This window comes from Panthera pardus, unplaced genomic scaffold (genome assembly GCF_024362965.1).
Source record: "Panthera pardus isolate Hobbes unplaced genomic scaffold, ASM2436296v1 HiC_scaffold_19, whole genome shotgun sequence".
NCBI classification, from domain to species: domain Eukaryota; kingdom Metazoa; phylum Chordata; class Mammalia; order Carnivora; family Felidae; genus Panthera; species Panthera pardus.
Genome location: NW_026526754.1, coordinates 6,982,608 through 7,006,829, shown reverse-complemented (window position 1 = coordinate 7,006,829; position 24,222 = coordinate 6,982,608). Strand labels below are relative to the sequence as shown.

Below are 24,222 nucleotides of genomic sequence, written 5' to 3'. Positions count from 1 at the left end.
CCTTCTTCTTACAAAAAATGGAGTTGGTCACCTCTGTGGGACACAGATAAGTGAGCGAATGCTGTGTTTAAATGTTTATTTATTTTTAAGATGGAGAGAGAGAGTGAGAGGGGAAGGGGCAGAGAGAGAGGGAGGCACAGAATCCAAAGCAGGCTCCAGACTCTGAGCTGTCAGCGTAGCACCTGACATGGGGCTCAGACCCATGAACCATGAGATCATGACTTGAGCCGAAATCAGACGTTTAACTGACTGAGCCATCCAGGCGCCCCTTGAGTGTTGTGTTTAAATGTCAGTGATAGATGACATTTAGTTTAGGGGACAATGGGTGGGGCAGGGACTTTTACATTCACAGTAGCTGGTGGCCTCGGTGGTCAAGATCTCGGAGCTCCTGGGCTCCTGGCGTCCAGATTTTCTACTTACAGATAGGAGAGCATGTGGGGCTTGTTGAGAGCCAGGTGTGGTTAACATTTCCCAAAGCACTCTCCTTCAAAGGGAGTGGGGAGGGAGGGTGGGGATGGGGTAGAGGTGAGGAAGAGGGGGTGGGGCCCCAGGCTCAGTGGGGTGTGCACTTCCATCCGGGTTTGCCCATCCCCGGCTTCATTCACTGAGTATGTCTAACATGAGAGGATGTATGGGGGGCTTGGCAAGTAATATGCGGTAGGCCCTTAATAAATGTTTGCGGGCTAGCTGGCTGGAAGCATGCGTGAATGGCTATGTGAACGAAGGCAGAAGCGACTAGCTCCTCAGTGGGTGTGTGTGGGCATATGCGGTAGACTCCCACCTGCACCCAAATGCACCCCTCCACCCTCTCACCCTAGACAGGGATGTAACAGGGAGTTACAGCTCTGTGTGATTTTCCTCCGCCTCCTTTAGCTCCTGTATCTTCTGGGGTAGGATCTTTGTCCAAAACTGGAGCCTGTGGGCCTTCAGGGCTCGGCCCACCGCAGGCTGCAAGTTCAGCTGCAAGTATTGCTCTTCCTGGTCGAATACAGGCCAGTGGGGCAGACCCTTGCCGTTGGGGTTCCTGTAGACATGCCCTCCCAGCAGGGCAGGGGACAGTCACTCTGAGCCCTGCTGAGCCCAGACCTGGCACCCCAACTGGAGTCAGGCAAGGTACCAAACAAGCTGGGTGGGCTTGGGGAATGACAGGGGGATGTTTCTAGACTTAGGAAAGAAACTACCTCCCACTAGAGCGTCAGCTCCACCTGGGCAACCTGGGTTGTTTTTTCCCTTCCTGTCAGAGGGAGGCTCCTGGAGATGGACTGAGCGCTCAGCACCCACAAGGCCCCTCCCAGGCTCCTGAAGCTAGGGAAGGAACCACCATGCAATTAAGGAAACATGTAAGCTAATAACACACAACAGAAAAGGGGGACCTTGAATGTTTCAAGCCGCCGCAGCCCCTGGAGGTTGAGGTGGGGTGTGCCATCTCACCCGTTTCGAGCGAAGTTAGCCCAGTACTTCATCATCTTCCTGCTCAACAGCTCTTCCTCCTCAGTGACTTCAACTATAGGGAGCAAGAGGACAAGTGTCCAGGTGAGCGAGCGCCAACCCCGGCCCAGCACACGGGTCAGCCCCCACCTCACTCGCCAGCCCGTGTGCAACTTTTCCCTGGCTGCTCCCCTGCCCTCCCAGGCCTGGCTCTCTGCCCACTCTCCCCGCAGCCCTTGGGAACCAGGCCCTCTCCCCGCCCAAACTGGGCTCATCTCTGTTCTAGAAGCCTCCCTTCTTCCTTCTGACATTGCAAAATCATTTAAGAAACAAATATGCCTTTCAAACACCCTCCTCTGCACCCATGCCAGGCATCCATGGTTGAAGTGGAAAGAGGTGGAGGGAGAGAAGGCCCCAGCCTGGAGATTGTTGGACTCCAATTCTAGCTCAGCCTTTCTAGCTGTAAGATTTGGGCGCCTGATTCTTTCCTCTCTCTCATCTCTACAGTGAGGGCTATCACCCTCACTCAGGGACCCAGCCAAGGCCCTGTCCCGCATTCTGAGAATGAGGGGTCTCTGAGGGACCCCACCCAGGAACACTTACCATAGTCTTTCCAGAAGGCAGTTCCGAAGACAAAGAACATCTCATCACCATGGTCTGCCCTCACGTGGGGTGGCTTGGTGTCCTTGAAGAAGCTGGGCCGATGCTGGAACTCATAGAAGTAGACGGGGGCATGCACACCTAGAGGGTGAGGTGGACAGGCCATGATATGGCTGTCCCTTCCCTGGGGCCGTCCTGCATTACCCATGGTGATGAGAGAGCTAGGTCCAATGCTGGTTGGAATCTGAACAATGGGGTGAGGGAGCCACTGGCTGGAGCAAGAGCAGTGGGAAGGACCTGGGTTCAAATTGTGACCTGGATTCAAATTGTGTGTGGTTTTAGGTAAGTCACTGAAGGTCACTGAACCTCAGTTTCCTCATCTGTAAAATGAGGAATGTCTCTTAGGTTAGCCATGAGGATTTACTGAAACAAGGGACATCACGTGCCTGGCACCTATGGGCCCAATAAATAGACACGAGTTGGGACCTGGACACCAATAGACCTTGCCAGGGACCTACAGCTCTGAGCTGCCCCCTTATTGATCTGGCTTTAGTTACAGATGTACTCACGTTGAAAACTGGCTACTTGGAGTGCAGGGATCACGAAGATATAGTCCCCCATCATCTCATGGAACTGGACCTGGAGGGTCTGTGGGTCCGCACTGTCCCCTAAGTACTCCTCCATCAATAGGTCAACAGACTGAGGAGGCAACACCTACCCCAGGTGGATCAGAAATAGGTTAGGTGGGCTGGTGGCAGCAGGGAGGCAGCAGGGTCCGGGCTGGGCAGACGGATCCTGGGATGGTCTCGGGAATGGAAGGAAGGGGCCTAGCTCCAGGGTGACCCAGCCTTTGCTCATGGGAGACAATGCATGGACACGATATCTTGGGGATAGGTCTTCCCTGCCTCCGGACTGGAGTAAAGGCCCTCTTCATTGGGGCAGGACCCCAGAAGCCTCACCAACATTGCCAACATATTCCGCAGAACAGCCTTCACAGTCTCTCTGTCCTTCTGAGTGTCAGAGATGTCCAAGGCCTGGGTAGTGGGGGAATCTCAAGTTGAGGGTAGGATGGGCCTAGATAGAGCTATGAAGCCCAGAGCCCTGCTCCCCAAAGGACTCCTCGCACCTGGGAGCTTGGGGCTGAGCCTTACCGAGGGGATGAGCCAACCGTACTCATCGTTGTTGACACCAATGATGCTGGGGACAGGTTGAAAGTCGGCAGAGGCCAGCAGCTCGTGGGGGTGCCTGGGCAGGAAGGTCCCATCCACCATGCCAGGGATGATCCTGAAGGGCTGAGAGGGCCCACAAAGTCAAGTCCCTTTTTCTGATGGCTTCTGGATCCCAGTCACTCCTTCCCAGCTCATCCAGGACACCCATACCCTCTCCATCAGGAGGTCCTACAGCTGGCTTAGCATGGCCTGGCCTCAACTTCCCGCTCAAGAGTGTGAGGACACCAATGTGTGGAGATGGAATAACTTGCCCAGAGAATGAAAGGGATGTGTTCCCCACACCTGTCAGTCCTTTTCCTCCATACACGCATCCACTCAGCCTGACCTTATTAATGGCCAGAATCTCCTCTTCACTCTTGCCCCTCAGGCAGTCCACCAGTGCCTCTGAGTCAATCTGGCCACAGGCAGACATGTTTGCCACCATCTGTAAAGAGACCAGGCAGGGGCTGGCTCATCCTTCCAGGCAAGGGTGAATGATTTGTCTAAGGTCCCAGCCAGGAGCAGGTGCACCACAAATCTCACAGGTACTAGGACAGCAGTTTTGCGGGCCATAGAACATGCTTAGCCTCTGCAATGGCAGAGTTCTGTGGATTCTGATCCCTGAGCCCCTCCGCAATCCCCGGAGAGGTGGCGGTTTCCCAGGTGCTCTGATGGCAGGGTAGTCCTTGTTGTCCTCATTTAACAGAGTAATGGAGGCTGAGAGGTAAAAGATGAGGCAGCTTCCCACAGTTGGGGGTACTCACCGTGGAGACCGCATCAGATGAGCTATCAATGAGGCTGGGCAATAGAGCCACACCACTCTCCATGATGGCACCATGGAAGAGTCCTTTGGACATGGGGGACACGACATGTGAGGACACACTTGTGCCACCTGCAGACTCGCCAGAAATGGTGACACGGCCAGGGTCTCCTCCAAAATAGGCAATATTTTGCTGGACCCAGCGTAGTGCAGCCACTTGATCCAGGTAGCCCCAGTTGCCGGTTGCATGCTTGTCTCCAGTGCTGAGAGTGGCAGGGACAGGGATTATGGGGCTGTCCTGGCTTCACTCAGCCGGCATTGCCCTGCCCAACCCCAGGCTCACCTGAAGAAGCCCAGTACACCCAGGCGGTACTGAATAATGACCACCACCAGGTCCTCAAAGGCCGCCAGTGCAGAGCCATCATACATGGAAGCCATGCCGACCGTAAACCCACCACCATGGATCCACACCAACACCTGGGGAAATTAAAGCACAGACACCATGTGGCTCCCATCCAGCCACTGGGGCTGCTACCTAGACTAACCACCACTTTGGCTCTGTCTGCCTAACCACATAGATAGAACGCAGGCAGGGCAGGGTGGCGTCTTCATGACCTGGGCTGAGGGTGACCCAATTTCTATCAGGAAAATTTGGCTTCTGATATTTTGGGGCCCTCTCCTCCTGGCTCCATTTCCCCCAGAACTCTCTCTGATGTGGAAAGAAAAGGGGCATCATCCCACATGCACATTAATTAAAAGTTTCTCCACTCTCAGGGTTCCTGCGTGGCTTAGTCAGTTAAGTGTTGACTCTTGATTTTGGCTCAGGTCATGATCTTGCAGTTCACGGGTTCAAGCCACGCATCAGGCTCTGCAATGACAGCACAGAGTCTGCTTGGGATTTTCTCTTTCCCTCTCTCTCTGCTCCCCTCTCTCTCTCTCTTTCTCTCAAAAGTAGGTAAGTACACAAACAAAAGTTTCTCCATTCTCATAAGCCCAACAGATACAGCACCCAAGTGGGTCTCCTGGGCATGAGTTGGTTGGGTGAGCCTTGGGTCCAGTCCAGGGCCACAGCTTGTGACCTCCGGGAGTAGTCAGGGTTCTATGACCCCATGCCCAAGGGTCAGCCATTAATGCTGAGTAAGAAGCATTCCCTTGGACCCACTAGTGAGAGGCTTCTCAACAGGGTCCACGCTGCAGCAGTGCCCAGTCTGATCTTGTTCTTTCTGATCTTCTTGCAGAAGAAATGTCCTCCCATACCCCAGCCAGCTAGGGCCTGGCACTCACGGGCAGATTGGAGCCTTCCCTGGCGTGGGCTGGTGTGTAAATGCTGAGGTACAGGCAGTCTTCGGACATGGAGGTGAAAGGCAAGGTCGCATTCAGCAGTTTCAGAAACAACTCATTTGTGGTAGTGATGTTCTGCAGACACCTAGTGGGGCCGTACCACGGTCAAAATGAGATCCTGGGCCCACATTTTCTCCCAGCCTCCCTCAGTCCCACCTCCCCTGAGAACTTGCTCACACATGGCCCTTCCCTAAATCCCCTCTGCACCAAGTTACAGGCCACAGGCTCGGGGGAAGCTGTGATTGAGCCCAGTTCCAGGGAGGCCTCAAGGTTGTAAGGGCCTTGGATACCAATCCTCCTGAGGCTGGGAAATCTTGACTTTCGGGGGTCTCTATGAGACCCATGGGTTGCATGTGTTGGTAGTCACCACTGTCTTCCTGTACTCAGGCCAGGAGCAGGGGAGTAGCCCACACACATGTGCTGCCTGCATGAGTGGATATTAATTTCTCACGAGAAAAGCAGTGGGGCATCCCTCATCTCAAGTCAGACTGTCAGGGAACCTCATCACTCCAACATGGTTTCCAGTAGCAAGAACATACGCAAGCCCTTTGGCCAATGGCAGTTGGCCCTGCCACTGGCACGGTAACTGCACACAGTGGGGGTCCTCTACTCCTCAGGGATCTACAGTATCTGCTGCTGGAGTCAGGGGCTCCCATAGGGTTCATGGAGCCAACTCAACCTCTCCCAGAGACACCTTCCCTGGTGGCAGAGAACACTTGACATAACTAGAACCTAGGCACATCTGTATCTCTGCTCATCCCTTCAGCACTTGGAGCTAATGCCCCTTAAGTGCCAAGCCCCAAGCCTGGGAAAGTTACTTTGCCCTTCCAAGCCTCTGCATGCTTGTGGAAAAAATGCATGTGAGGACCCATCAAACTCAGAGGGGAGACTGGCTGTGGAGGCTTAGATGAAATGACAACTGTAACCTGGCCCAGAGTACCCTCCACCCCAGGGACTGGAGTTCCTTGGACTCCCTGCTTACATAGCTGGGTGGGAGGTCCCGTCCTTTACACCACTCCAAGATTCAGGGGGCTCAGGGGGTGCAAATCGCAGTGGTCCTAGAGGCGGTTTAGCAAAGGGAATTCCCAGGAAGGTGTGGACCCCCACATCAGTGCCTTTCACGTGGATGAGGCTCCCCCGCACCTGCCCCGTGTGTGTGGTCCGGATGGGGCTGGCAGAGTCCTGGCCTGTGAACAGGGAAGTGGACATCAGGGTTGAGTCTACCAATTAGTTGCCCTCCCAGGCTACTAAGTTGCCCTCTCCTTCTGGTCTTCAGCTCAAGGGACTCTGACTTATAAACACTTGCTTTACAAATGTCCTGCCTTTAACCTTTGTGTGTCTACTCTCCCACCCCCCCCCCCCAACCCCACTGTCCTTGCTGGGTCTGGCCCTGGCCTTTTCTACCACACTCAGTGAGGCTCCTTGGGACTTAGCACCTGGTTGACCTCCAGGAGCTTCAAACATATGGTCACATAAGCTTGAAGGGGTGAGAGTGTCCTTTCTGCTGACAGTGAGGCAGTAGAACTGTGGCAGTTGGGCACTCAAGCCTCCTGTGCTTAAGGATATCACGCTCTAGGTGGCAAGAAATGACATAGAGAAAGCATCCTTAGAACAGGGGCACCTGGGTGGCTCCGTCGGTTAAGCGTCCAACTTCAGCTTAGGTCATGATCTCTCGGTTTGTTAGATCAAGCCCCAGATCGGGCTCTCTGCTGTCAGCACAGAGCATGCTTCAGATCCTCTGTCCCCCTCTCTCTCTGTCCTTCCCCTGCTCGTTCTCTCTCTCTCTCTAAAATAAATAAATAAAAAGTTAAAAAAAAAAAAAAGAAAGCATCCTTCAAACAAAGTGATGATGTTATGAGGAGAGCACAACCTCTCCTACTGTGGGGATCAGGGACGGGAGGAAGAGACTGAAAGTCACCTAACACAAGGGGCCAAGCTGATATTCTTTTTTTTTTTTTTTAATAAATGTTTATTCATTTTTCAGAGAGAACGTGTGAGCGAGGAAGGGGCGGGGGGTGGTGGTGGTGGTGGGTGGGACATAGGATCCAAAGCAGGCTCTACGCTGACAGCAGAGAGCCCGGTGTGGGGCTTGAACTCACGAACTGTCAGATCATGATTTGAGCCGCAGTCGGACATTCAGCTGACTGAGCCACCCAGGTGTCCCCAAGCTGATATTCTTAACAAAGAATTTCTACAAATGAGTAAGAAATATGCCAGCTGCATGTACTTGGTGAAAGAATAGGAAATGATGAGACAATATATTCAGACAGAGTAAGGAATACAAATAAATGGCTCATACACACACGAAGAAGTGTTCACCACACTCGTGCGAAGAGAAACGCTCATTGAAATCTCACTGTGACGTCAACAACTTACTTTGTCACAAAAAGCAAGACAATCAGACAATGTGTGTTTTCTATTGGAAGAGTCCATAGCACTATGTGAAGTAGTCTTGCCCCAAAACATGACAAAGCAGAACGTAAAATTGAAATCTGGTCAAGCCTTGAGAATATAAATGCATGAATACAAGTTGACAAGCATACTAGGGACAGAGAAATAGTTAAAAGAGAGCATATGGATATAATCAACGAAGGCCAAACTCTGGGATCCTCTCCAGAACAACTAAATTGGTTTCTTCAATGTAACAACGAAATTATAAAGAAAATAAAAGAGAAGCAGAGGAAGATGCTGAAGATTAAAAGAGATTCACATAAAAAAAGGTGGATAATGGGGCTCCTGGCTGTCTCAGTCAGAGGAGCATATGACGCTTTATCTTGGGGTCATGAGTTCAAGCCCCACGTGGGGTGTAGAGATTACTTAAAGAAATAAAACATTTTTTTTTTAAAGACCAATAATAACAAATGTTAGTAAGGATGTAGAAAAACTGGAACCTTTACATATTGCTGGTGAGGAGGTAAAGTGGTGTATATGCTTTGGAAAAATATCTGGCAGTACTTGAAAGAGTGAAACATGGAGTTACCATATGACCCAGAAATTCTACTCCTAGGTATAAACCCAAGAGAACTGAAGACATATGTCCACACAAAAACTTGCATATGAATGCTCATAGCAGGATTACTTATAATAGCCAAAAAGTGGAAACAGTCTAAATGTCCATCAACTGTTAAATGGATCAATAAAATGTATCATATCTACATGTTGGAATATCATTCAGCACTACAAAGAAAAAAGTACTGAGCACGCTACAGCATAGATGAACCTTGAAAACCTCATGCTCGGTGAAAAAAGTCAATCACAAAGGATCACATATTGGATGCTTTCAGTTATACAAAATGCCAAGAATTGGCATATCCATAGAAACATAAAGCAGACTGATGGTTGCCTAGGGCTCAAGTTGGAGGAAAGGAGGAATTGATGTGGTGAACTCTGCGAATATACTAAAAACCATTGAATTGTACACTTAAATGGGTGAATGGTATGCTATGTGAATCATGTCTCAACACTGTTATAAGAAACACGTCTACCAATTTCCAAAGTATGGGCCTTATTTGAATCCTGATTTTTTTTTTTTTAAATGTAAATACCATTTATGAGATAATACAAAATAAGAACATTTGGCTAGATGCTTGATTGCATTAAGAAATCATGATATTGGGGGCTCCTGGCTGGCTCAGTCGTTAAAACATGTAACTCTTGACCTCAGAGTTGTAAGTCTGAGCCCCATGTTGGGTATAGAGATTACTTAAAAATAAAATCTTGGGTAACCTGGATGTCTCAATCAGTTAAGCATTCGACTTCAGCTCAGGTCATGATCTCGCAGGTTGTGAGTTTGGGCTCTGTGTCGGGCTCTGTGCTGACAGCTCAGAGCTTGGAGCCTGCTTCAGATTCTGTGTCTCCCTCTCTCTCTGCCCCTCCCCTGCTCACACTCTGTCTCTCTCTCAAAAATACACATTGAAAAAAATTTAAAAAATTAAAAAATCTTTAAAAAAAGAAATCACGATATTGTTTTATGTCTATATATTCCTTTTCTTTTAATAGGAGATAAAAAATCTACACGTGATGTAATATCTGGGATTTGCTTCAAATAATGGTGCGAGGGAGAGGTGGTAGTCTAGACAAAACCAGGTTGCTCAGGTCGTAATTACTGAAGGTAGATTATGGATACAGCAGATTTGTTATATTATTCTACCAGAGACTGGAAGCCCTTTGATGCTGTGTGGCTGCAGGCAGCCCTGACTTTGTACCTTGGGGTACAGGGAGTTATCCAGTCAGGCTCCCCATACTCCTGGTGTTAACTTCACTGGCTCCTGACTCCCTGGAGCTTTCCCTATGGCAGGTTCAGGTTCTGCTTCTGCAGAATTTGGCCAATCTGAACCTGGTTCCATAATAAAAGGGGAAAAAACAAACCCAAAAAACAACTCTGGGGATTTATATCACCTACAGATCAGAGACAACAGGGGATGAGGGACCCTGAAGGTGGACCCAGAAACAGTCCTGAAAGCAAGGAGGAGATTCAGGATGGGCAGTCACACCTCCCTGTCTTTTCTCATGCACTTCCCTTTACCCTGAACAAAGGTCGTTCCCATTTCTCCATCTGTGGGAATCCTGACCGTGCACCTCCACAAGGAAGCTCTCCTGGGTTTCCCAATCACAGTTTATTGCTTCCACTCTTGAGCCCCCAACACCCTTATCAAAGACTGAAAGGAGTGTCCTTTCACTCTTCTTTCAGAAGGACATTGAATGCAGTGACTCCAGGTTTGAAGAGAGGGTTGTTGGTATTGTGGAGGATGCCCAAGGGGGCCTGGGCCGAGGGGAAGTGGCCATGCGAGTGCCTGCCTGTCACTGGTTTTTGCATGTTCAGTCAGGCTCTCCTGCCAGACCCACCTTTCCCTTCCCAGCTTGCCTGCCTACCTCTACCCAGATCACTTATCAGATCAGCATGGATCAATATGCTTGATGCCATATCATGTGGATAAGATCAGAGTCAGCACTCACAGGTTCCACAGAGGGCAACTGAGCAATGTTTTTCCAAGTCAAAGGCCCACCCCTCTCCCCAGTAACATGCTGCCTACACACACACAGTTCCTTGCCAGGTGCGATATCTGTCCATGTAATTCACTGAGGCCACTGGCCTCCAATGCCTGAATGTTGTCATAGCAAAGGACACAATGTTGAAATGTCCCTGATCAGAGGCCAGTTACATCAAGGATCCTTGAAGAGAAACCGTTGTATGCAACAGTATGAGGAAGCTCTACCACGTACAGGTATAGGGAAGTCATCCCCTGTGTCAGGAAGTAGAAAAGCTGGGTGCCAGAAAGGGAGGGAATTTGTGACCATTTAGGTGAAAACCAAGGATGTGTGCACAAATCCATTCTTCGGTAAACCGAGCAGTGTGTAAAAAGCCCTGGGGACCTTGAAGGAGCCAGGGCCAGATGGGACTGGAGAGGGTCAGACATATCACCTATGCCCTCTTCTGGCTTGTCTATTATTTCTTTTTGAAAGTGGGTCCTATCCAAAATATTAACATTTTTAATCGTCCTGCTGGAAGGTCTTGGTGACCGCTGAGAGCCTGGTGAGCAGCTAGTAAGGGTGGAAGTGGGGTGGGCCTCGGGGAAGGGATTAATGTGGATGTCTCCAGGGCAGATTCAACTGGGAAGAGGGAGGACAGTCAGGTCTCACAGGTGGGGCCGTTTTGGGTGAGAGGATCACGCTGGCCAGAGGGGGCACAGGAGCTGCAGACACCGAGGCATGGTGCCAGAATAGCCTAAACTACTGGTAACCTGAAGCTGACACAAAGTGCTCTGTGACACCTTTGCTCTGAGGCCAAGAGGTGCCCTCACTCCAGGTGGGTGCATGGGGTGAAGAGGAAACAGACAGCCTCTTTAGGATGCAGAGGCAGGGGGCTTGGGCTTGTATAGCCAGATTCCCCAAGGGCCAGTAACCTTGCCTGGGGCCCCTTTAGAGGGGTCTTCAGTGGGTGCCAGGACGCTCTTCTGGCCAAGGGCACAACACTCAAAGCCAAACCGCATCAGGAATATTATTACTGGTATTTTTCTTCGGGGGCAGCGCCGGCTCCACCACAAACACTAAGAAGGAAACATCCCAAATTATGCCCCCACCCTCAGCCCCGCCTGCGTCACCAGGCGCTGCTCAGAGCTCCAGGCCCTATTTGCATCACTGGTGTCGTATCCTCAGACAGCCCCGACTCTCTCTGTGCCTGTGAGGGCCCACCCCGGGGTTTCCGGACAATCGTTCCAGCGTTCAGTCTGGTGCAAGTTTCCTTCACTGTGGTTCTCCACCCGTTCCCACCTCTCTGGGACCTTCCCTCCTGCAGCCTCAGGTCCTGACTCTGCAGAATCTGGCAAGTGCGACCTCCGTCCCTTGCCACCCCTCAAGGGAGCCTCACCCTGGCCCAGGACGAGAAGCAGGAGCCCACAGACCACGGCGCTCAGACACCCGCGAAGTAGGTCCAGTCGCATGGTCTACCCAGTGCACAACTGCTGTTCTCACCCAAAGACAGCCCAGAGGCTGCAGTTCTGTGAGTGCCTCCGGCAGGGCACGGAGTTTGACCTAGGCTGGAAGTAGGCGGGGCTAGCTGGGAAGGGAAAGGCAGGAGAGCCTGACTGAATATGCAAAAACCTGTGACAGGCAGGCACTGACATGGCCACTTCCCCTTGGCTCCGTCCTCCTTGGGCATCCTCCACAATACCTCCACGATACCAACGACTCTCTCCTCAAACCTGGAGTCACTGCATTCACTGTCTTTATAGTCACAGACCTGATAAGGGTGCCAGAGAGGGGGAGCAATAACCTGTGATTGGGGGACCCAGAAGAGATTCCTTGAGGAGGTGCGTGGTCAGGATTCCCACAGATGGAGAAATGGGAGTGATCTTTGTTCACGGTGAAGGGAAGTGCATGAGGAAAGACAGAGAGGTGTGACTGCCCATCCTGAAAAGCTCCTTCTTGCTTTCAGGACTCAGTTTCTGGGTCTATCTCAAGGTCCCTCATGGCCTTATTGTCCCTGATCTGAGGGTCTCCTTGGACCTCCTCTCTATTCAGTCAGAATCTACCTTTTGAAGTGCACGCATGACTGTGGCATTATCGTAAAGACAACCCCAACCCAATCCCACGGCTTTCCACCCCTCCCTCCCCTACCCGCCAAGATCGAGCTCAAGGTCATTTATGTATTTGACAAACATTTAAAGAGCGCCTGTTAGTCCCCGTGCTGGGGACTCGGCAGGGCACTCCCGGGCCCTAGGTGGAATGGGGGGTGGGGGGGGGGGGTGCAGGCGCGTCATTGGGAGGTTCCGAAACGCAGTAAACGGTGCTAGCACAGAGGGCATTTGGTACGGGAGCGCCCGCCCAGCCTGAAAGGCCGACTTCCTGGAGGAAGTGGTGCCTGAAGATACTCCAGGCCGGTCTTTAGTGTCCCCGAGAGCCAGCCGTGGCCTCCGCCGTCCAGCACCCTGCGGGCTCGAACGGCCAACACTGCTCGAGTGGCTTCTCTGTGTATTTGCCAGGCGGACTGCATTTCTTCGGGTTAGTGCACAGAGTGAACCGAGGCCACAGCTCCCATCAAACCCCAGAGCTAGAACGGTTGGTGCAGCATGTCCCTCTTGCGACCCCGTCGCCACGCCACGCCCCCTAACCGTCCCCCGGAAGTGCTCCGGTAAGAGCGGAAGTGCACGCCTAGTGCGGCCGGCAGAGGTTTCGCGATGGTGGGGGGCGGCGGGGTGGGGGGCGGCCTCTTGGAGAACGCTAACCCCCTCATTTACGAGCGTTCTGGGGAGCGGCCGGTGACCGCGGGAGAGGAGGACGAGCAGGTTCCAGACAGCATCGACGCACGCGAGATCTTCGATATCCGCCGCTGCTAAGCGCGGGCGCGTTCGCGGGGCCCTGGGAGGGGGCTGAAGTGTTGTCCAGTAGTTGGTAGAGCTGTATCAGGGCCAGGCATTCCCGGCGGAGGGTTCTGAGTGGGTCAAGGGGCAGACTCCCTTTTCCTTCACTTGCCACATTTGATTCGCTCCATCAATGACCCGGAACATCCACTGACGCTGGAAGAATTGAATGTAGTCGAGCAAGTCCGGGTTCAGGTGAGTCGTTCCCAGCGTCTGAGGGGGCAGGTTGTTCGGGAGAGTCAGAAAAGCCCAGCAGGCCACCAGGAGGCTGGCCTTCTCTCAGCTCACGGACTCCTCAGGGGATCTTGGGAAGGGGGAATTGCTGTGCCCATTTTATGGATGAGGAAACTGAGGCCTGTAGAAGTTAGACGATTTGCTTGAAGCAACACACTAAGGAGGAGGGAGGGTCTCCTCCTGAGATCTCATTCCCTCAACCAGGTGAGCGACCCCGAGAGCACGGTGGCCGTGGCCTTCACACCCACCATTCCGCACTGCAGCATGGCCACCCTTATTGGCCTATCCATCAAAGTCAAGCTTCTTCGATCTCTTCCCCAGCGTTTCAAGGTGAATTGGAACTGGGGCCCAGGGGTGGAACAGGGGTGAGCTTCTGCTACTGAGGAGGACATGGAGAGCATGAACATGGACATCAAAGTGAGGCCAGCCGGGATCCCAACAAGCAGAGATGAAACTGGGAGGAGCCTTTACACTTGAATGGGACAACAAGTATAACGGCCTGAGCTGGAAAGTGCAGAAAAGTAGTGAGTTTGGCAGGAAGGGAAGTAGGAAGCTGTAGATAGATTTGGAGCAGGGATGGGGCACAGGCAACCCTTTAAATCAACAGCAGTCAGCCAGTTCTTTGGAGAGAGATGACGGAGCAGCTGTGGGTGGGTGTGGGGCATAATGGAAGGTCCAGAGACCACAGTCATGATTAGGACATAGGATCAGTGGAAGGTGGTGAATGGGGGAGAGGGGACAAGGGAGTAGACAGGGATGAGTGCTCAGGCCTCACCTGTCTCCCTCCCAGATGGACGTGCACATTACACCAGGGACCCATGCCTCAGAGCACGCAGGTAAGTGTGGGCTGATGTTGAGGCATTGGCCCTGTGGCTTCCCCCTTGCCATGGTGGGTTGTAGGGCAACATGGAAGGAGGCCGACTGGATGGGTGACTCCTCATTGGAGGTGGCAACCTAGAGCGAAGCTGGCCTGACTTAAGTCTCCTGTGCTTACCACGTTCTTCCGTCCCTGCCCTTTTCCTCTCCTAAGTACACAGGACCAGGGTGTGTCAGACTTTATAGTACATGAGGCAACAGACATGAGCAGCCAGGTGGAAGGGATCTCAATAGGGTGGGATAGGTGTGGGTTCAGGTGGTTTGGGTAGCTTGGTCAAAGCATAGGGTCCTGGGAAGGAGGTGACAGTAGGTTGGTGCGAGTGTGTATATGCATACAAAGGCTTAGAAGTCGGGTTGGCCGGCAGGCTGGCCAGAGCCTGGCTTTGATCCTCCTCTATTCCTTCCTATCCAGTGAACAAGCAGCTTGCGGATAAGGAACGGGTGGCAGCTGCCCTGGAGAATACCCACCTGTTGGAGGTTGTGAACCAGTGCCTGTCAGCCCGCTCCTAAACCTGGCTTTTTGCCCCCAGCCATACCCAGGGTTCATGGCCTTGTTTTCTTGGATCACTGACAATGAGAAACTAACATTTTGCATTTTGTAATAAATCCTTAATTTATATTCATTTCCCAGCATGTCTCAGATTCTTTTTCACCTTGGTGGGGTCCTTCAGGGTTTGAGAGGAGATGGTGATTATGAGTGCAAGTTTCTTTCTTTCTTTTTTTTTTTTTTTTTAATGTTTATTTATTTCTGAGACAGAGACAGAGCATGAGTCAGGGAGGAGCAGAGAGAGAGGGAGACACAGAATCAGAAGCAGGCTCCAGGCTCTGAGCTGTCAACACAGAGCCTGACGCAGGGCTCGAACTCACAGACCACGAGATCATGACCTGAGCCGAAGTTGGATGCTCAACTGACTGAGCCACCCAGGTGCCCCATGAGTGCAAGTTTCTATACAGGCTGGGTTGATGAAATGCAATTCATTAAAAAAAATTTTTTTTAATGTCTGCTTATTTTTGAGAGAGAGAGAAAGAGACAGACTGTGAGTGGGGGAGGGTCAAGAGAGAGGGAGACACAGAATCCGAGGCAGGCTCCAGGCTCTGAGCTGTCAGCACAGAGCCCGACATGGGGGCTCGAACTCACAAACCGTGAGCCAGATCATGACCTGAACCGAAGTTGGATGCTTAACCAACTGAACCGCCCAGGTACCCCAAGATGCAGTTCATTTTTAAAATTTCTTCTAATGGTTGATTTCTAGGACAAGTTGGAAGTATACAAAAAAAATTGAAAGAGTAGTGTAGTGAACACACGAGTATACCCATCAGTTCAACAGTTGTTAACATGTTGCAACGTTGGCTTTAGGTGTGAATGTATAATATAACTGTATTTAAGAGTCAACTGCAGACACATGACCTTCACGTCTAAGTACTTCATCCTGGTCTCCTAAGAGTAATCCTGTATAACCACAATACTATTATCTGGCCAAAAAATGAAAAATTCCCTAATACTGTCTAATATCCAATCATTTATGAATTTCCCCAAAATGTCATTCATAGTTGTTGTGTTTTTTGTTTTTTAATCAGGCTCCAGTGAAGTTTCATGCATTGCAATGGTTATCTCTATAGCCTCTTCTAGAACTGTCTCTCCACTCCTTATCTTTTAATCTTTATTGACACTGAGTTTTTCTAAGTCAGGTGAGTTGTCCTGAAGAAGTTCCACAGTCTGATTTGCTCCGTTGTCTGCTATGTTTCTTATAAACTAGAAGTTGATTGAGTTCAGGTCTGAGTTTATTAATGAGAACCTTGCCCAAGAGTGTTGTATGTGTCCTTTAGCATCCACCAGTAGCTGTGTGATCCCTGCTTGTCTCACTGTTGGTGACACTTGCTCTGGTTCCCTTGTCAGGGCAGTGACAACAGGTTTCTCTGTGGAAAGGAACCTGAAGTACCCTCTCCATCAGCAACCCCACAGATGTGTGTTACTTCAGGTGCTGAGGTCTGGGGCCTCTGCCTCCCTCAGCCCTGTTCCCAGAGCACAGATGGTCACCAGGACAGACCCTGGGGCTTAGATCTGGGATCAGCCAGTTAGGAACTGTAATGCCATGATTTCCTGCCTCAGTTTCTTTCTCTGGGGATAAGTGGGGATATTAAAAAGCATGTCCGCTTCATCCCTGCGAAAGCTCAGGTGTGATTGTGGGCAGAGATTTCCAGAGGCTCTTCAAAAATCTGTTGAGGGTCTGCTGACAACACGGAGCCTGACCTGAGAGTGGGCATTGGCTGAGGGCTTTGCATATACTACCTAGTCTGTCAGTCCTCCACCCAGCCCTGTGTAGCAGTTGCTACCCTTTATTATCCTTATTTCATAGGTGAGGAAACAAGCTTCTGAAATAAATTATTTACTCCCCAAGACCTCAGCCAGGGAGTAAAAAGGAACCTAAGCAGTTTAGCAGGTACTGCTTAATTGGCAAGGGGTACTGTCGCCTGAATGGAAGGGCCTGTGCCTGCCCCACCCCCTCAGTCCCCAATTCCAGGAGAGAGTGGCTTCATCACCCAGTAACCAAGATCTGGCTGCTCATGCTTAGAGAGGTGAAGTCCTCAGCCCATGTTGCCCAGATTCTTCATGTGTAACGTGGGCATGGTTGTGACAATCACTTGGGACTGCTCTGTGAAGATTTAAAATGGATCTGCACCTATTTCAGGTAATTTTCCAGGCACTGTACCTCCCGCCCCTTTCCATGGATGAAGAACCTCAGCGCTCCAGAGAGGCATGGTGTCCAACCAGGGTCCCTCAGGCCCAGGGAGTGTCCCCGACCACCTGTACCCAGATGTAGGTTTTACCATGTATGTACCTCTGTATTGACAACCCCAATCTAAGGTTTCTGTGGTGTCTGTTCAGCTTGGGGGTGGGAAGTCACTGGGGAGGCAGGTGTCACTGAGTCATTCAACTGGCCCTCCTGGCAGCCACGCCATGGTGGGCAAGGGACATCAAGCTGCTCATGTCACAGCTGGCATATCAGATAGTCCCCTTGTCAGTCTTGACTCATCTGTGCGTGGCCCCTGGCTGCTGCCTGCAGAGACACCATCTGTGAATCCTTGGGCTAGTGCCCAGGCAACTTTCTGGAACTCCAGCTGTTATACATGGGTATGAGATAGGGGTGGAGTTTTAGGTCTCTGAAGCCCTCTGTCAGGTGTATCTTGCTCTTCTATTTCTGGACTGTGACTTCTCAGGCTTGGGAACAACAAATAGCTGGTGAGATTGACCCAGGGATTAGATGACATGTATGAACATGCCCGGCTATGTCAGTTTGTGCTTATTGTGCTTATTGCCCACAGCAAAGGGCCTGACACATAGTAGGTAATTAGTACAGGTCAATGGGATGAATGAATGAATTGAGCCTTAGAACAAAGGAACTGGGACATGGGGGCTGTTGTGTGAGGAGGGCTGGGGATACTGAAACCCAACCAAGTTCCCTTTATGACCTTTTGCTACTGGAAGGAGGGGGAAAGGTGTGGGTCCCACAGAGGGAAGGTGGGTATGGGGGAGAGGGGGGGTGTCTGCATTGCCCCTCTTCTGGGCAGATCACTATTTTGGAGAGAACAGAACAGAAGCAGGAAAGAACAAGCAGGAGAGGGCCACAGATTCACTCAACCTGTCCTGTCCACACAAGAATGGTAAAAGTGTTCCTATTGAGATACGACTACATGCCAGATCTATGCCAACCACTTTACTTTTGCATTTCACGTTATTTATATCTTATAACATTATCCCATGTTCTACATGAAGGAAGACATTATCCCATGAAGACATTATCCCTGTTCTACATGGAGGAAGCTGAGGCTCACTCAAGATAAATGAACAGAGGTGAAATAGCTAGCAAGTGGCAGAGCTGAGATTTGAAGTCTGGGCTGTACTAGGTGTGTTCCAGACTCAGTTTGCTCCTTCTGGGCAGCCAAACTCAGCCCAGAGAGCTGAGAGGACCAGGAGGTGGGAGTGGGGGTGTCTCAGAGTCATGTCCTGCTCTTGGTTCCTGGGGCCCCTGGCCATACCTAGGCTTGTGGTGTGTCTGGGCTGTTGGGGGAATGCTTGGGGCCTGACTGGCCTAATGTGGATGCAGTTCCCTTGGCAATGAAGAAACACTGCTGAAGTCAAGAGTTCAGATTACTTGAGGGGAAACCCAGCCCTAATTCCTTGCATGGCTCCCTGCTGGGAAGGGTCACAGCTACCCCCACATACCTACCCTGTGCTGGACATGCAGGGGTTATTTTCAGTGGCAAGGTCATGTGTGAGGTGGGTAGGAGTGCCATAAGCAGTCCATCCAGGATTCCTGATGGGAAGTGTTTTGCTGGCTCTTGAGACTTGGCGTCCTGACGGGAGGTTCAAACCACAACTCCCTCTTGCCACTGGACCTCATCCAGGAAGCCAGAGCCAGTATAGGGTTGCCAAGGCCTCCAAGACCCCAGGACCATGGGAAAGACACAAGTGGGCAGGCCACCCCTCAGTCTAGCCCTTGCCTACTTTGGGGACCTCAAGATCAGAGAGGCCCCCACAAACCCTCTCTTACTTACTTAGCCAGGCCCTCCTCACTCCAAGGCCCTCTTCCATGTTGCCAAGGAAACTAATGCAGCAGCCAGAGAATCCCACCCAGGTCTCCATGGCAACCTACAACAGCCCACTAGGATCCATCCATTCTTGATGTCACCTGAGCCCTGAATGGGTGCCCCCACCCCAGCTACACTCATTACAATCAAACGTCAGAGTCTGATAGCAGATCCCTGTCACAAAGTACCTCATAGCCGGCCTGCTGCCAATCTCATACACCCTAGACATGAGCAAGGGGGGGAACAGATCATTTTATAGCTGGGCACCCTGAGGCTGGGAGAGGAAGCAAGACCCAGGAGTCTGGAGGCAGAGCCAGGTCTAGAAACCAAGCTTCCCCATGACATCTCCCCTCTGCCCTGGCCCCCACCCTAGGTCTAAGGAGGGGGTGAGCTCTGGGCAGTGGTGGCACCAAGTGGTGGCTAATTCTATCCCCCCAGCCCCAGCCCTGCCCCAAGGGTGCTCTACCCCTTGCCCCTCCTAGATGGGAGTCTGAACTTCCAGATCCTGTTATATGCTCTGAACAGTAGGTCCTTATGAGGCTAGAGGGAAGGAGAGAGCCATTGAAGACTTAAAGTGGCTGGATTCAGCCCTGACTCTGGTCCAGTCCCATCCACCCCATCCACTCTTGCCGCCATCTGACACACCTATCTGCCAGGATTTCCCCAACTTTGGGCAACCTCCAGCCCAGGAGCAGAACGACCAGGAACGGAAAGGCCAGGAGCAGAAGGGCCAGGGCCAGGTATTTTTAGCAGAGTTGTTGGCAGCTGTCTGGAGGGTGCTGGGAGGTGAGGTGGTGCTGAGTTCATCCTTTCCCTTCTCTGGGCTTGTATTCCTTCCCCCAGAAACAAGTATGCACCTCTACCTGCAAAGCACTGCCAGAGCACCTCCCTTCCCTGACTCCCTGCCCCAAACAGCTCTCCATGTGCCCCCAGGGGCTCACATTTTGACACTAGCCCACACCCTGAGGGGGAGGCGCATCAGGTAGAACCTTCAGCTCCCCAGGACAGGGAGGGGAGTAGAGAGGACTTGGTGCTAAGACCAGAGGTCCAGATTTAGGACCCTTATGTTTTAGCTCAGATATGGGAGGGTGGGGAGTGGGTGTCCTGAGCAGAGAAGGGTCAAGTCTGTCCAGCCTGTATTGGTCTGCTTGTTTGGGCAACAGGCCAGGGCTGGGGGAGAGCAAAGGGAGAATTCACTGTTAAAGGGCCAGAACTAATTTTTCCCCAGAGGGGAGTTGGCACAGTGGGCCCTTCCGGTTTTCCCCCTTGACCCCCACCCACGATGGTATCCCCAACTTCAAACCCCTCCCCCCCGCACCATTCAACCTACCCCCATTCCTTCTGCCTCCTTCCCTGCCTCCCACCACAAACGCTCAGACCCAGGCTTTGTCTGCCCAGTCTGGTGGGGCGGGTGGTGCGAGGTCCTGGGAGGGGGTGGGGGATTCCCCCGAGGGGGAGGGGACGGACACGTCAGCCCCCGCAGCAGCGGGGACGTGGGCGAGCGCGGGGGTGGGGGCGGGGGTGGGGGTGGGGGCGGGGGCGGGCAGACGCTTAAATAGACAGCTCTGGAGCCCGGGGCCCAGAGCTGACTGAGGAGGCGAAGGCTGCAGCAGCGTCGGGTGTCCGAGCCAGGGTCTGCGAGTGGACTGTATCGAGGCCTGGAACCTCGTTCTGACCGTGTCCGTGTGCGGGTGGGTGAGTGTCCTGGTGTAGCAGGGTGCGGGTGGTCGCTCCGTCCGGGGTGCGGATGGACGAGTCGGGAGAGTGGCTCAGAGTCAGAGCGCCTTCACGGCCGAGAGGGGACTGCGGCAGGTCCTCGGCTCCAGCGTCCTGCCTGAGCCGGGGATAGCAGGCGCGCCAGGGGTCCGGCCTCCCACACCCTATACACCACGGCTTACCCTGCCTTCCCCACTCCCCTTCCCCAGACGGCGTCGGGCGCGATGACTCTGAATGGCGGCGGCAGCGGAGCGGGCGGGAACCGCGGCGGGGGCCGGGAGCGCGAGCGCCGTCGGGGCAGCACACCCTGGGGCCCGGCGCCCCCGCTGCACCGCCGAAGCATGCCGGTGGACGAGCGGGACCTGCAGGCGGCGCTGGCTCCGGGCTCTCTGGCAGCGGCCGGGACCGGGACCGGGGCCCAGGGTGCGACGCTCGAATGGCACGAGGGCTCCTCCGAGTCGCTCAGCTCAGGGGGCAGTGACTCAGACGAGAGCGTCTACAAGGTGCTGCTGCTGGGGGCGCCTGGCGTGGGCAAGAGCGCTCTGGCGCGAATCTTCGGTGGTGTAGAGGATGGGCCTGAAGCAGAGGCCGCAGGTGAGGGGCTGGGACTATTCAAGGGGAGGGGAGATGCTAGGGTTGGGACTGAGGGCTACAGGGCTGGGGAACTGGATTAAAAGCCGCACATACCGTGGGATTCTGAAGGCATTTTCAGAACCATGCCTCTACTGACCCGTTTCATGGTTGGGGAAATTAAGAGAGAGGGGACCTCCAGCTCTTGCTAGAGGGAGTGATGCCCGGAGTAGAAGACCCATACCTAAGACAACTCTTAGGATGGGAATGGGACATCCCTCCCTGCCAGGGCTGACAGGAACACAACCAGAGGGAGTTTCTAGGAGAGAGCCCTGGGTGACAAAGTCTCTAAGAATATGACAGTCACTATTTTAATTCAGGCCACCGTGGTCGGAGTTACCTTGGGGCCAAGACATCAGGATTGGCCACCCAGGACATTGGTAGCTTGGGGAAGAGGTGTCTAGGTGAGGATCAGGAAGGCCCCCCATGCCCTCTACTTCCCACTTCCCAGCCCTGTTATTTCTGTTGTCACCATAGTGGCCATAAGTGGAGGGAAAGGTTAGGGGGGCTCTGGAGTGGAGTTGGAAGGGGTGGCCAGAACAGTAAACCTGGCACATGGTGTGGGAGGGTGGCTTCTTGCAGCCAGCAGGTAACCTGACTACTAGTCTCCTTCCTAGGGCACACATATGATCGGTCCATCATAGTGGATGGAGAGGAGGCATCACTCATGGTCTATGACATCTGGGAGCAGGTAGGCTGCAGGCTGAGACCCAGGGCAGGGTGGTAGCGTGACCCAGGGGATAGAGGCCTGCTGATAGTGGCAGCCTTGTAGCCTGGGGGCATGAGAATTATTGGGTAGATATGTGTATGTATGTGTTCCCCAGGATAGTGGCCGCTGGCTACCTGGTCATTGCATGGCTATGGGCGATGCATACGTCATCGTGTACTCAGTGACAGATAAGGAAAGCTTCGAGAAGGCCTCAGAGCTGCGAGTCCAACTGCGGCGGGCACGGCAGACGGATGACGTGCCCATTATCCTAGTGGGCAACAAGAGCGACCTGGTGCGCTCTCGAGAGGTCTCCTTGGATGGTGAGCAGGGAGCGGGTCGGAAAGGGAGGGACATCCTAACTGGGCTGTGGTCCATTCAGTCTTGGCTTAGCTCAAGTCCCTGGGGATCATGAGTGGCTAAAAATGTTCAGGAAAAAAACTTGAGGGGGAGAGAGAGAAAACTGCTACCCTCCCACTGGACTCTCAAAGGTACAAGAGGGCTGGGGAAAGGACCAAACGCACGAGGGGAGGTGGAAGCTGCTGCGCACCGAGCTGGGCCACCACAGGGTCCTCGTCTCCTGTCCCTTTTGGGCCTGGCCTGACAGACAATGGGTGAGGAGAGTGCAGAGAACTGGGATAGGAGGTCACAGAGTGGATTTGGGGCCGGGGCCAGTCTTGGCATGGGCTTGTGCCTGGGGAGGATTCTCCCCTCTTGGGCTCAGCATTCTCCTCTGTGACCCCCCAGAACTGAGCCCCTCAGAGGAACCTAGCAGTGACTTGGTGACATTCTCCGTCTAGTTTCACTGGTATATAACACCAAACCATGAAGCACTAAGCTGCTCAACAAGGTTCTCGTTCTCTTGTGTTGAGTACTGTAGCATTTCTATTTCAATATCCGACTTCAAATTATTTCAATGAACGAGTTTCCTTTTGTGGGCCTTTGTGAACTCCTTAAACGTGGGCACATTCTACCAGTTGGGTGACCCAGCAATGCCCTGGATCCTCTGTACAGGAGCTGCGTTCTATGTTTCTGGGGACCACCCAGGGATCCCCCTTCCCTGACCCTGAGATTCCTGAGTGGCAGCTGCAATGGGGTGACCAGGATTTGAGTGGACTTCTCACCCACCCACGCTTTGTTTAACCAGAATGTGCCTTTCCCCACCAGAGGGCCGGGCGTGTGCCGTGGTCTTCGACTGCAAGTTTATTGAGACCTCAGCAGCGCTGCACCACAATGTCCAGGCCCTGTTTGAGGGTGTCGTGCGCCAGATACGCCTGCGCAGGGACAGCAAAGAGGCCAATGCACGTCGACAGGCGGGTACCCGGCGGCGAGAGAGCCTTGGCAAGAAGGCAAAGCGTTTCTTGGGCCGCATTGTAGCACGCAACAGCCGCAAGATGGCCTTTCGCGCCAAGTCCAAGTCCTGCCACGATCTCTCCGTGCTCTAGACTCCACAGGCACATACTGTGTTGTGCATACACATGGGTGGATTGGTGGGCTGGCCCAGCCAACTGCCCTAGGTGCCTCAGGGCTGGCTCGGACTCTGGGCATACCCCACCTCATGGTCATGGACAGACAGACAGTGCTGCCCAGGGAGGCAGCTCCCAGTGACCATCAAGGGCTGGGCCCACAGCAATGTGTGTACAGGCCAGTGTGTGTCCCAAGCAGCAGCCTGAGCCCAGCCCGTGGGGCAGGCCTCTGTGTGAGGAAAGGACTCTATCTTTCTCCACACTTGGGGTGTGCATGCTCTGGAGGGAGGCTGTTCAGTGCAGTGGTTGTTTACATGCAAATTTTTGTAATAAAGACTATTTCCTGATAGATCAGGGCTGTTAACTCTGTATTTCCTCCCAGTAGGGGGTTGTAGGAGGAGGAAGTGTTCCTGAGGTTAAGGGATAGGGCCTCACTGCCCTTCCCTGGTGTGTGGCCTTGATTATCCTAATATTTGAGCTCTGATATATTCAGCTGAATCAGAGGGGCAGGTGTGGTTGTGGCCTGGTTGGGGATCCAAGCAGCAGGAGGAGATAATAGCCCCTCCCAGCTTGTTATCCAGATTTTTCTCTTGCACTGGGGCCTAGCAATGCCCAGCTGATTAAAGGTTCAATCTCTCCACTGTGGGTCAGGGAAACTGAGGCTGTCTGAGGTACCATGCCCTGCCCCAGGTCTCATGGGCAAACAAGAGCCCTGGGTCTGGCTGGGTCCTGGGCTGGTGTCTCCGTCCTGCTCCCTGCTGAGAGTGGCTGGAAAGTTGTTTGAGTGGGGTAGCTGTGGAAGACTTCT

At 52.8% G+C, this 24,222-nt stretch overlaps 3 protein-coding genes across 4 annotated transcripts; 2 read left to right on the top strand and 1 right to left on the bottom strand.

Moving 5' to 3' along the window:
• Positions 1 to 62: 62 nt before the first annotated feature.
• CES2 (carboxylesterase 2) lies at positions 63 to 11,867 on the bottom strand. The gene is made up of 12 exons (XM_019455678.2): positions 11,705 to 11,867; positions 6,320 to 6,524; positions 5,281 to 5,422; positions 4,340 to 4,473; positions 4,001 to 4,259; positions 3,583 to 3,681; positions 3,180 to 3,320; positions 2,988 to 3,062; positions 2,598 to 2,742; positions 2,032 to 2,169; positions 1,432 to 1,504; positions 63 to 1,024 (listed from the first exon to the last, which is right to left on the bottom strand). The coding sequence occupies exons 1-12, from the start codon at positions 11,775 to 11,777 to the stop codon at positions 838 to 840; spliced, it is 1,671 nt and encodes a 556-aa protein (XP_019311223.2). The 5' UTR covers positions 11,778 to 11,867; the 3' UTR covers positions 63 to 837.
• An 838-nt stretch (positions 11,868 to 12,705) lies between these two features.
• On the top strand, positions 12,706 to 14,929 carry CIAO2B (cytosolic iron-sulfur assembly component 2B). Its single transcript, XM_053906528.1, has 5 exons — positions 12,706 to 13,157; positions 13,314 to 13,391; positions 13,635 to 13,760; positions 14,221 to 14,266; positions 14,719 to 14,929. Exons 1-5 carry the CDS (start codon positions 13,014 to 13,016, stop codon positions 14,814 to 14,816), a joined length of 492 nt encoding a protein of 163 aa, XP_053762503.1. The 5' UTR covers positions 12,706 to 13,013; the 3' UTR covers positions 14,817 to 14,929.
• A 5,535-nt stretch (positions 14,930 to 20,464) lies between these two features.
• RRAD (RRAD, Ras related glycolysis inhibitor and calcium channel regulator) lies at positions 20,465 to 23,763 on the top strand. 2 transcript variants are annotated; one of them, XM_019455693.2, is made up of 5 exons: positions 20,465 to 20,587; positions 20,822 to 21,206; positions 21,860 to 21,933; positions 22,067 to 22,271; positions 23,116 to 23,763. In XM_019455693.2, the coding sequence occupies exons 2-5, from the start codon at positions 20,837 to 20,839 to the stop codon at positions 23,391 to 23,393; spliced, it is 927 nt and encodes a 308-aa protein (XP_019311238.1). In that variant the 5' UTR covers positions 20,465 to 20,587; positions 20,822 to 20,836; the 3' UTR covers positions 23,394 to 23,763. The 2 variants fall into 2 exon arrangements, with proteins under 2 accessions (XP_019311238.1, XP_019311237.1); XM_019455692.2 differs by having other exon boundaries at positions 20,465 to 20,591.
• The last annotated feature ends 459 nt before the right edge of the window (positions 23,764 to 24,222 follow it).

Excerpts from the sequence above, each read along its gene's own strand:
- CIAO2B (XM_053906528.1), top strand. The coding sequence starts at position 13,014 with ATGGTGGGGGGCGGCGGGGTGGGGGGCGGCCTCTTGGAGAACGCTAAC. Across the intron at positions 13,158-13,313 it reads ACGCACGCGAGATCTTCGAT|TTGATTCGCTCCATCAATGA; the intron begins ATCCGCCGCTGC and ends CACTTGCCACAT. Across the intron at positions 14,267-14,718 it reads CCATGCCTCAGAGCACGCAG|TGAACAAGCAGCTTGCGGAT; the intron begins GTAAGTGTGGGC and ends CTTCCTATCCAG.
- RRAD (XM_019455693.2), top strand. The coding sequence starts at position 20,837 with ATGACTCTGAATGGCGGCGGCAGCGGAGCGGGCGGGAACCGCGGCGGG. Across the intron at positions 21,207-21,859 it reads GCCTGAAGCAGAGGCCGCAG|GGCACACATATGATCGGTCC; the intron begins GTGAGGGGCTGG and ends TCTCCTTCCTAG. Across the intron at positions 21,934-22,066 it reads TCTATGACATCTGGGAGCAG|GATAGTGGCCGCTGGCTACC; the intron begins GTAGGCTGCAGG and ends TGTGTTCCCCAG.
- CES2 (XM_019455678.2), bottom strand. The coding sequence starts at position 11,777 with ATGCGACTGGACCTACTTCGCGGGTGTCTGAGCGCCGTGGTCTGTGGG. Across the intron at positions 3,682-4,000 it reads CATCTGATGCGGTCTCCACG|ATGGTGGCAAACATGTCTGC; the intron begins GTGAGTACCCCC and ends GTCTCTTTACAG. Across the intron at positions 2,743-2,987 it reads GGAATATGTTGGCAATGTTG|GTGTTGCCTCCTCAGTCTGT; the intron begins GTGAGGCTTCTG and ends CACCTGGGGTAG.